The sequence below is a fragment of the Panulirus ornatus genome, chromosome 11, assembly GCF_036320965.1.
Source record: "Panulirus ornatus isolate Po-2019 chromosome 11, ASM3632096v1, whole genome shotgun sequence".
Taxonomy (NCBI): domain Eukaryota; kingdom Metazoa; phylum Arthropoda; class Malacostraca; order Decapoda; family Palinuridae; genus Panulirus; species Panulirus ornatus.
This window is the reverse complement of record NC_092234.1, coordinates 62183599-62196272: the sequence shown is the minus strand read 5'-3', so window position 1 is coordinate 62196272 and position 12674 is coordinate 62183599. Positions and strand designations below refer to the sequence as shown.

Below are 12674 nucleotides of genomic sequence, written 5' to 3'. Positions count from 1 at the left end.
ACCCCGCTACAAATGAAATAGCATCCCCTCCTGCCCACACGCGTGCATGCACACGCAAGGTAGCGTTAGGAAAAGACAAAACAGGCCACATTCGTTCGCACCCAGGCTCTAGCTGTCATGTGTAATGCACCCAAACCACAACTCCCTTTCCAAATCCAGGCCCCACAAAACTTTCCATGGTTTATCATAGATGCTTCACATGCCCTGGTTCAATCCAATGACAGCACATCCACCGCGGTATACCACATAGTTCCAATTCACTCTATACCTTACACACCTTTCACCCTCCTGTATGTTCAGGCCCCGATCGCTCAAAATCTTTTTCACTCCATCCTTCCACCTCCAACTCAGTCTCCTGCTTCTCCTCATTCCCTCTACCTCTGACACACACATCCTCCTTGCCAATCTTTCCTCACTCATGCTCTCACTGTGACCAAACCATTTCAACACACCCTCTTCTGTTCTCTCCATCAAACTCTTTTATTACCACACATCTCTCTTACACTTTCATTACTTACTCGATCAAACCACCTCACACCACATATTGTCCTCAAACATTTCATTTCCAACACATCAACCCTCCTCCGCACAACCCTATCTATAGCCCATGCCTTGCAACCATATAACATGTATGTTTTTTTTTTTGTTTTTTTCACACTATTCGCCATCTCCCACGTTAGCAAGGTAGCATTAAGAACAGAGGACTGAGCCTTTGAGGGAAATCCTCACTTGGCCCCCTTCTCTGTTCCTTCTTTTGGAAAATTAAAAACGAGAGGAGAGGATTTCCAGCCCCCCTCTCCTCCCCTTTAGTCGCCTTCTACGACACGCAGGGAATACGTGGGAAGTATTCTTTCTCCCCTATCCCCAGGGATAAAACATGTATGTGTGTATGAAAAGATATACATGAATGCAAGGCGGGCTATAAATGAGAATGTGCATAGGAGGGCGGTGTGTTGGAAATGAAATGATTAAGTACAATACATTGTGTGGGTGGTGTGTTTGAGAAAGTAATACAAGGGTGACAGAGACAAATGGTAATAAAAAGATTGTGGTTGAGAGAGATGAAGATGGTGTGATGAAATCATTTGAACATATGGAGAGGATGAGTGAGAAGAGGTTGATAAGAGGATATACGTGTCAAAAGTGGAGGGGTGATGGAGGAGGGGGAGACCAAACTGGATATGGAAGGATGGATTGAAAAAGATTTTGAGTGACTGGGACTTGACATGAAGGAGGGTGAACAGCATGCAAAGGGTGGAGTGAATTGGAATGATGTGACATACAATGGACTGAACCAAGTCACGTGAAATGGCCAGGGGAATCATAGAAAGGTCTGTGGGGCCTGGCTGTGGATAGGGGAATATCTTCACTCTTACCATCCTTTGAAACTTTACAGCCACCTCTTCAATAATTTGTATTTGCTCACACTCTAAAAGCAATGCTTTTATCAAAGATCCATGATTCAATGTTTGATTTCAAGAAGCATGCCCCCATCTGACTACTTACATTTTTTAACTTACTGACATAATTTAAGTTCAATAAACTTTTAAAGTGAAATTAATTGAGTCTACATTCCTAACGAAATCAATGAAATCTTACCTATTTATCTATTCCTAGCATGGCATATTCTTATATCTAGGATTCCACATAATACCTTAGAATCCTAATCTTTGCACAACTCCATACACTCCTATATGCAAACATCCTATACATCTACACATACAGTGCTTCCTCATTCCACCCTTCCACCTCATCTCTGGTCTCCCTCTTCCCTTCAATCTCAGGACAGTATAACCCTTTGTCACCTCATCGTTCTTTAATGATACCTTTTCTATTTCATAATTTTCTATCAGAATCTCCTGTCTCAATCAGTCCACTCTTCTCAATCCACATCTGAAACTTAGATAATCTTTCTATTTAGCTTGTGTATTCTCTATTATTCTGCTATTACCTACCCAAGTTGCATTCTTAAATTGAGGTAAGCTGAACTACTCCCCTCAGAATGTTTCTCTACACCTACAAACATGTGTTTATCTCATTATTTTCCTTGAAGTGGCAGCTATTTTCAGTATCTTAGCATCTGTTCCACCATCATAACAAAACATTCTCCAAAAACAATGAACACCACTAACCCTTTCTATTAACACTATTCAACATTATTTCATGCACCAGGTGTGCCCTGTCAATCACATTTCATCTTTTGTCATGATTCACTTTCCACTTCTCAGCCTACAACCCTTTACATAATCCTTTTAATTTCTCACAATGTCCTACAGTTCTTTTGCAGCGGTACAACTTAGTTCAGCATCACCTAAATCAGTGCAGATCCGGTCACTGTGCCTTGTCACATTATACTCCCAAAGACCTCCCTTTACTGGGCTCCTGTATAAAACAAAATGAATCCATTTCCCCTTTCATTTGGTCTTTTTTCTGGTTGTCCTAAAAAAAGTTATACAGCGCATGCTTAAATGAAAATTGCACAAGTTATATATGAGTGCCAACATAGGTGGGATGGGATGGTGGGCCCCAACTTCACATGAAATGGCAAGGCCCCAATATAGTGCCCAGTCCAAGATTGATCTAAATACAATGTACAGCCTTTCTGCTCACTCCACAGTTTTACTGATTTTACTGCTTTGTTTAAATTATGTAACATGACCTTTTCACTTAATACAGAAAACTGACAGCCAAAAGTATACATACCGTTCCCATCCTAAAGCCCTGGTTATCCTCAGAATCATTCAATCATCCCTATTCTTATCTAGACCTAAGATCGACTCCCTTTGTAAAAACCCACTGTCATATCCACCAGCTTCCCCTACATTCCATATATGAACACATTCCACAATACCTTCTCTACTTTATCATTAAGCCTTTTAATTACATAAGTGCTATGTACAGAACTGCTTTTAATGCATTTACAAGAATATGTGAAATACTGATGGAGATATATTTCTAAACTTCATTATCACCATTCATGAAAAACATCAATAGCATTACCTTTCATCAGATGGTTCAAAGAAGGCTAAAGCTTTATATAAATGACTCATTTCTTGTGTAATGCTGACATGGTCACTTGCATGATCCTCCATAGTATAATACTGGCGTGCTGTGGTCAGCCATCGCAGCCCAGATAAGAAAAGCAGTCTTGCTTCATCAAAGTTCTCAACTGGTGATGCAGCAACTTCTGACTCCAGATCACTAACCTCAAGTTGCAAAAACTCAAGCTGTTCAGCAAAGTAAAAAGTGTACTGTTAGTCTGTCAAATTTCAAAATAGAAGAGTATAAAAGGAGTAATGTAATGCATATTATAATTACAACATTTTTTCTCATGTTTATAGTAATCATATATTTCTTTATCACCAAATCAACTTCATAATATAACACAATAATTAGATGTACAGCACTCTACCAACAATTTATGGTAAATCTGATTAGTATCCAATCTTCTTCCATATATCCATACACTGAAAATTTGTAAGTACATACAAGAGTTTCTTAAACTTAGCACAAATTTTGGTCTTCCAATCTGCATCCAGTAGCTCATACCAGTATTTCAAGAAGATTAAACAGTGAAGAAACATCCAAATATCTTAAAAGTAATACTTCCATATATACATCCTTACTCCTAAAATTTTTCAATCCGCCAGTCTTTTAGAGAAGCTGTTACCCTATCAGAGCTAACTTTCTCTACATAACAAAAACATATAAATATTCCCTAAATGTCTTTTTCAACCACTATATTTCACTTTCATTCCCCTCATAACAAATCATCCCTCAGTCACTATAAACAAAAACTTCTTTATAGAGAACTGCTATCTCCATTTCAGAAGATAAGTCTGTTTTAACCTAGAGATATCCGAACTGGACAACCAGAATCTCTTCCTTTAATATGAAATGAAAGGGTGAGCAACAACAAGAAAGAGAAAAAATGAAAGAAAATACCTACCTATGAGTACTTTCAACACACTGTTCAAAGAGAAGCTTGCATGTAGCTCTCATCAATTGTCTTGCTTGACGAATGATGTATGTATACATACATGTTCATTCATTCATACATGGTCACTGTTTCCCGCATGGCTACCATGAGGCAGCACCAGGAAAACTGACACAAAAGGCCACATTCAGTCACACTCAGTTTCTAGCTGTCATGTGTAATGCACCAAAACCACAGCTCTCTATTCAAATCCTGGCCCCACAGACCTTTCCATGGTTTACCCCAGACTGTTGATTGGTTGGTAAGGATATTCACTGTATGTATGGACCATGGTGAAGTGCCTGAGGATTGGCAGAATGCATGAATAGTACCATTGTACAAAGGCAAAGGGGATAAAGCTGAGAGTCCAAACTACAGAGACAAGTTTGTTGAGTATTCCTGGGAAATTAAATGGGAATATATTGATTGAGAGGGTGAAGGCATGTACAGAGCATCAGATTGGGGATGAGCAGTATGGTTTCAGAAGTGGTAGAGGATGTATGGATCAGGTGTTTGCTTTGAAGAATGTATGTGAGAAATACTTAGAAAAACAAATAGATTTGTATGAAGCGTTCATGGATATGGAGAAGGCATTTAATAGGGTTGATGAGATGCTTTGTGGAAGCTTTTAAGAGTATATGGCATGGAAGGAAAGTTGCTAGAAGCAGTGAAAAGTTTTTACCAAGGATGTAAGGCATGTATGCAAGTAGGAAAAAAGGAGAGTGATTGGTTCCCAGTGAATGTTGGTTTGCGGCAGGAGTGTGTGATGTCCCCAAGGTTGTTTAATTTGTTTATGGATGTGATGGTTAGGGAGGTAAATGCAAGAGTTTTGGAGAGAGGGGCGAGTATGCAGTCTGTTGGAGGTGAGAGGGTTTGGGAAGCGAGTCAATTGTTCTTCACTGATAATACAGCTCTAGTGGCTGATTCGTGCTGCAGAAGTTGGTGACTGAGTTTGGAAAAGTGTGTGAAAGGAGAAAGTTGAGAGTGAATGTGAATAAGAGCAAGGTTATTCGGTTCAGTAGGGTTGAGGGACAAGTTAATTGGGAGGTAAGTCTGAATGGAAAAAAATTGGGGCAACGGAAGTGTTTTAGACATCTGGGAGTGGACTTAGCAGCAAATGGAACCATGGAAGCAGAAGTGAGTCACATGGTGGGGGAGGGGGCGAAGGTTCTGGGAGTGATGAATAATGTGTGGAAGGAGAGAAAATTATCTCAGAGAGCAAAAATGGGTATGGATAAAGGAATAGTACTGGTACATCACCAATTTTCTGGCACTTTTGGTTCCAATGCCTTGCCGGATTAACCATTTTGCCGGACTAATCGTTGTCATGTAATAATAATTCATCAACACTCCTATAACCCACTAATCATACATCTCCCATGTGTCTAAAGTATACCATGGACTGCTAGAAATTTGAATTAAACAAATATTCAATGTATGAGCACCCTTAGATGGTAAGTCTGTCCTTAGATTGTTTGAATCCTGTGGGGTCTTCTTCGTCTTCTGTTGTTATACATACACATACATATCAACATATACATACACATACACAGAAATATACATATATACACATGTACATATGTGCTGGAAATGAGATGTTTGAGGACAATATGTGGTGTAAGGTGGTTTGATCGAGTAAGTAATGAAAGGGTAAGAGAGATGTGTGGTAATAAAAAGAGTGTGGTTGAGAGAGCAGAAAAGGGTGTTTTGAAATGGTTTGGGCACATGGAGAGAATGAGTGAGAAAAGATTGACCAAGAGGATATATGTCAGAGGTGGAAAGAACAAGGAGAGGTGGGAGACCAAATTGGAGGTGGAAAGATGGAGTGAAAAAGATTTTGAGTGTGCGGGCCCTAAACATGCAGGAGGGTGAAAGGCATGCAAGGAATAGAGTGGATTGGAACAATGTGGTATACCGGGGTCAACGTGCTGTCAATGGATTGAACCAGGGCATGTGAAGCGTCTGGGGTAAACCATGGAAAGTTCTGTGGGACCTGGATGTGGAAAGGGAGCTGTGGTTTCAGTGCATTATACATGACAGCTAGAGACTGAGTGTGAGCGAATGTGGCCTTTGTTGTCTTTTCCTAGCACTACCTCGCACACATGCGGGGGGAGGGGGTTGATATTTCATGTGTGGCAGGGTGGCAACAGGAATGAATAAGGGCAGACAGTATGAATTATGTACATGTGTATATATGTATATGTCTGTGTGTGTATATATATGTATACGTTGAGATGTATAGGTATGTATATTTGCGTGTGTCGACGTGTATGTATATACATGTGTATGGGGGTGGGTTGGGTCATTTCTTTCGTCTATTTCCTTGCGCTACCTCACAAACGTGGGAGACAGCGACAAAGCAAAATTAATAAATAAATAATATATTATTATTTTTCTGCTTTGTCGCTGTCTCCCGCATTTGCGAGGTAGCGCAAGGAAACAGACGAAAGAAATGGCCCAACCCACCCCCATACACATGTATATACACACACGTCCACACATGCAAACATACACACCCATACATCTCAATGTACACATATATATACACACACAGACACATACATATATACCCATGCACACAATTCACACTGCCTGCCTTTATTCATTCCCATCGCCACCTCGCCACACATGGAATACCATCCCCCTCCCCCCTCATGTGTGCGAGGTAGCGCTAGGAAAAGATAACAAAGGCCCCATTCGTTCACTCTCAGTCTCCAGCTGTCATGCAATAATGCCCGAAACCACAGCTCCCTTTCCACATCCAGGCCCCGCACAACTTTCCATGGTTTACCCCAGACGCTTCACATGCCCTGATTCAATCCACTGACAGCACGTCAACCCCGGTATACCACATCGATCCAATTCACTCTATTCCTTGCCCTCCTTTCACCCTCCTGCATGTACAGGCCCCGATCACTCAAAATCTTTTTCACTCCATCTTTCCACCTCCAATTAGGTCTCCCACTTCTCCTCGTTCCCTCCACCTCCGACACATATGTCCTCTTGGTCAATCTTTCCTCACTCATTCTCTCCATGTGCCCAAACCATTTCAAAACACCCTCTTCTGCTCTCTCAACCACGCTCTTTTTATTTCCAAACATCTCTCTTACCCTTACATTACTCACTCGATCAAACCACCTCACACCACACATTGTCCTCAAACATCTCATTTCCAGCATATCCACCCTCCTGCGCACAACTCTATCCATAGCCCACGCCTCGCAACAATACAACATAATAATATATATATATATATATATATATATATATATATATATATATATATATATATATATATGGAGTGAATTGGAGCCATGTGGTGTACCGGGGTTGACGTGCTGTCAGTGGATTGAATCAGGGCATGTGAGGCGTCTGGGGTAAACCATGGAAAGCTGTGTAGGTATGTATATTTGCGTGTGTGGACGTATGTATATACATGTGTATGGGGGTGGGTTGGGCCATTTCTTTCGTCTGTTTCCTTGCGCTACCTCGCAAACGCGGGAGACAGCGGCAAAAAAAAAAAAAAATATATATATATATATATATATATATATATATAGAGACTGAGTGTGAACGAATGGGGCCTTTGTTGTCTTTTCCTAGCGTTACCTCGCACACATGTGGGGGGGAGGGGGATGGTATTCCATGTGTGGCGAGGTGGCGATGGGAATGAATAAAGGCAGACAGTGTGAATTGTGTGCATGGGTATATATGTACGTGTCTGTGTGTGTATATATATGTGTACATTGAGATGTATAGGTATGTATAATTTGCGTGAGTCGACGTGTGTGTATATACATGTGTATGGGAGTGGGTTGGGCCATTTCTTTCATCTGTTTCCTTGTGCTACCTCAAAAAACGCGGAAGACAGCGGCAAAAAAAAAAAAAAAATATACATATATATATATATCTATATATATATATCCGACACACATATATATATATATAGAGGGAGACCAAATTGGAGGTGGAAAGATGGAGTGAAAAAGATTTTGTGTGATCGGGGCCTGAACATGCAGGAGGGTGAAAGGAGGGCAAGGAATAGAGTGAATTGGAGCGATGTGGTATACAGGGGTTGACGTGCTGTCAGTGGATTGAATCAAGGCATGTGAAGCGTCCGGGGTAAACCATGGAAAGCTGTGTAGGTATGTATATTTGTGTGTGTGGGCGTGTGTATGTGCATGTGTGTGGGGGGGGTTGGGCCATTTCTTTCGTCTGTTTCCTTGCGCTACCTCGCAATACGCGGGAGACGGCGGCAAGGTATAAAAAAAAAAAAAAAAAAAAAAAAAAAAAAAAAAAAAAAATATATATGTATGTAGCATCCATCCATAAACAAATCAAACAACCATGGAGACATCACACACCCCTGCCGCAAACCTACATTCACTGAGAACCAATCACTTTCCTCTCTTCCTACACGTATACATGCCTTACATCCTCGATAAAAACTTTTCACTGCTTCTAACAACTTTCCTCCCACACCATATATTCTTAATACCTTCCACAGAGCATCTCTATCAACTCTATCATATGCCTTCTCCAGATCCATAAATGCTACATACAAATCCATTTGCTTTTCTAAGTATTTCTCACATACATTCTTCAAAGCAAACACCTGATCCACACATCCTCTACCACTTCTGAAACCACACTGCTCTTCCCCAATCTGATGCTCTGTACATGCCTTCACCCTCTCAATCAATACCCTCCCATATAATTTACCAGGAATACTCAACAAACTTATACCTCTGTAATTTGAGCACTCACTCTTATCCCCTATGCCTTTGTACAATGGCACTATGCACGCATTCCGCCAATCCTCAGGCACCTCACCATGAGTCATACATACATTAAATAACCTTACCAACCAGTCAATAATACAGTCACCCCCTTTTTTAATAAATTCCACTGCAATACCATCAAAACCTGCTGCCTTGCCGGCTTTCATCTTCCGCAAAGCTTTTACTACCTCTTCTCTGTTTACCAAATCATTTTCCCTAACCCTCTCACTTTGCACACCACCTCGACCAAAACACCCTATATCTGCCACTCTATCATCAAACACATTCAACAAACCTTCAAAATACTCACTCCATCTCCTTCTCACATCACCACTACTTCTTATCACCTCCCCATTAGCGCCCTTCACTGAAGTTCCCACTTGCTCCCTTGTCTTACGCACTTTATTTACCTCCTTCCAGAGCATCTTTTTATTCTCCCTAAAATTTAATGATACTCTCTCACCCCAACTCTCATTTGCCCTCTTTTTCACCTCTTGCACCTTTCTCTTGACCTCCTGTCTCTTTCTTTTATACATTGATTGAGAGGGTGAAGGCATGTACAGAACATCAAATTGGGGAAGAGCAGTGTGGTTTCAGAAGTGGTAGAGGATGTGTGGATCAGGTGTTTGCTTTGAAGAATGTATGTGAGAAATACTTAGAAAAGCAAATGGATTTGTATGTAGCATTTATGGATCTGGAGAAGGCATATGATAGAGTGGATAGAGATGCTCTGTGGAAGGTATTAAGAATATATGGTGTGGGAGGCAAGTTGTTAGAAGCAGTGAAAAGTTTTTATCGAGGATGTAAGGCATGTGTACGTGTAGGAAGAGAGGAAAGTGATTGGTTCTCAGTGAATGTAGGTTTGCGGCAGGGGTGTGTGATGTCTCCATGGTTGTTTAATTTGTTTATGGATGGGGTTGTTAGGGAGGTGAATGCAAGAGTTTTGGAAAGAGGGGCAAGTATGAAGTCTGTTGTGGATGAGAGAACTTGGGAAGTGAGTCAGTTGTTGTTCGCTGATGATACAGCGCTGGTGGCTGATTAATGTGAGAAACTGCAGAAGCTGGTGACTGAGTTTGGTAAAGTGTGTGAAAGAAGAAAGTTAAGAGTAAATGTGAATAAGAGCAAGGTTATTAGGTACAGTAGGGTTGAGGATCAAGTCAATTGGGAGGTAAGTTTGAATGGAGCAAAACTGGAGGAAGTAAAGTGTTTTAGATATCTGGGAGTGGATCTGGCAGCGGATGGAACCATGGAAGCGGAAGTGGAAAATCCTGGGAGCCTTGAAGAACGTGTGGAAGTCGAGAACATTATCTCGGAAAGCAAAAATGGGTATGTTTGAAGGAATAGTGGTTCCAACAATGTTGTATGGTTGTGAGGCGTGGGCTATGGATAGAGTTGTGCGCAGGAGGATGGATGTGCTGGAAATGAGATGTTTGAGGACAATGTGTGGTGTGAGGTGGTTTGATCGAGTAAGTAACGTAAGGGTAAGAGGGATGTGTGGAAATAAAAAGAGCGTGGTTGAGAGAGCAGAAGAGGGTGTTTTGAAATGGTTTGGGCACATGGAGGGAATGAGTGAGGAAAGATTGACCAAGAGGATATATGTGTCGGAGGTGGAGGGAACGAGGAGAAGTGGGAGACCAAATTGGAGGTGGAAAGATGGAGTGAAAAAGATTTTGTGTGATCGGGGCCTGTACATGCAGGAGGGTGAAAGGAGGGCAAGGAATAGAGTGAATTGGATCGATGTGGTATACCGGGGTTGACGTGCTGTCAGTGGATTAAAACAGGGCATGTGAAGCGTCTGTGGTAAACCATGGAAAGCTGTGTAGGTATGTATATTTGCGTGTGTGGACGTATGTATATACATGTGTATGGGTGTGGGTTGGGCCATTTCTTTCATCTGTTTCCTTGCGCTACCTCGCAAATGCAGGAGACAGCGACAAAGCAAAAAAAAAAAAAATACATATATACACACGTGTATGTGTGTATAAGTACATATTATCAGATAAAGGGCCAGCCAGAAGAAACAATATGTAAACAATGAGCCCTGGTTAACTGTAGCATGACAAATCACTTTATGATGAGTTTACTCTCTATTACATTCTAACAAATATGCAGTTTCCTTTAAACTGTGAAAAAGCCATATCTTCCAGTGTTAGCCATCTTCATGAGTTAATTTCTCTACAGATAAGAATGAAGGTAAAGCACCTATGCAACAGAGACACAACTGTAACTCCCAGTCCATGAACTCTTGGGGCCTGTCATGTGATGATTAATTGATGTTTAACAAATGTTTCACTAGCAGTTGGTATTTTTTAAATCTAATGAAGCCTACCTACGATAATTAGCTGCAAAAATTCTTCAACAGTCATATTCAACACAGAAATGCCTTCAGAACTTCATGTATAAAATCATTGCTGTCTTAGAAGACTGTCTCTTGAAATATTACCTGCTCATCTAAAGTTTCTTCTTCTGACTCCTGCTGATGCTGTGACTGTTCTTGTGGGTTCTCAGGGATTGCCTTATCACATGACACCTGCAGAAGCACTAGACAGTATCTTCCCCAGCAACGTGCCACATCTGCTCTACATTGACGAAATTTTTCTTGCCTGAAATTAAAGGTACTACACAATACCTTATTCAACACAAGGTAATGGCTTAGAACAAAAGTAACAAACACTGTTAAATGCCCAGTTAGAATACCTTAAACTAATATTAATGTACTAATGAACAAAAAAACTGAACTCCCAAACTACAGGCAGTAACCCAGTATAAGCATCAATCTAATGCCTAAACAAACTTTGCTTTCATCCTTTCCAAACTTCATTATTACTAAGAAAAAAGATTTACATCAATATGTATTAACAACAACTCTTAAAAATTTCAAAATCACACCTGCGCACTGAGCAAGTACAGGTACACCACCAATTTTCCGGCAACTGATAGTTCAGCACCTCTTTTAGTCTGGACAAAACTACCTGAGAGAACTTGAAATTACCGCGGCCAGCAGACTAGTTTACTGGGCAGCCACAGATGGCGTTGTGTGTAGGGCATGCTTATTTACATTCTTTACACTGCACTCATTGGTGGTGATACCGCAATTCTGTGAGATTCTTTGCTTATTTTGCTTAAATTTAACCCTAGCTATGGCTTCTAAGACACATGAGAGTGTCAGTCATGGTGTCAAATGTAAACACCAGTCCATATCGATACAAGATAAAGTAGAACTGTTGAAAACATGGACCGTGGTGTTTCAGTGCATAAGTTGTGTGACATCTCCAGTATTGGGAAAATACTGAAATTCTATGCAGACAGCAATTCCAAGAAGCAAATGACGATTTGAAAAACTATGAAAGATGGTTAGAGTACTGAGCACGATCAAGCGATGATGGAATGGTTTCGACAGCGTTGGAGTGATGGAGTGGACTTGTCAAGTAGAATGATAATGGACCAGGCGAAGCTGTTCCATAAAGAACTTAAAGTACAACATGAGCGTGACTATAGTGAAGGATGGCTTCAAAGATTCAAGAAGCGTCAAGGAATTTCCATGAATAAAGTGTGCAGAGAAAAGTGGTCTGCAAACCACGAAGGAGCTGCCGAGTATGTGGATGAATTTGTGAAACTCATAGCTGACAATTACCTCCATTCAGAGCAGGTGTATAATGCAGGCGAAACTGCATTATTCTGGCGATGCACACCTAGGAAAACACTAACAACAGAAGATGAAGAAGACCCTAGAGGATTCAAACATGGGGGTATCTAGGGGAAATAGCACCCATGGCAAGCACTGATATTGCGCCCCTGTCCAAACATATGACACCAATATTTTCTATCCTTATTACCTCCACCAAGGAGATTATGTTTTTACTGGTGTTTGTTTGTTTGTCTGTGAGCAACTTTCAACAAAAGTTATGAGCAAATTT

General features: G+C 40.9%; 1 protein-coding gene across 2 annotated transcripts in view; it reads right to left on the bottom strand.

Moving 5' to 3' along the window:
- Positions 1 to 12674, bottom strand: part of LOC139751605 (KIF-binding protein) — an 86450-nt gene that overhangs the window by 33304 nt on the left and 40472 nt on the right. For both annotated transcript variants that reach the window (XM_071667205.1, XM_071667206.1), the window contains exons 6-7: positions 11201 to 11360; positions 3001 to 3227 (exon numbers count right to left, since the gene is read on the bottom strand). In XM_071667205.1, coding sequence (XP_071523306.1) covers positions 3001 to 3227; positions 11201 to 11360 — 387 coding nt within the window. The remainder of the gene's footprint in view (positions 1 to 3000; positions 3228 to 11200; positions 11361 to 12674) is intronic.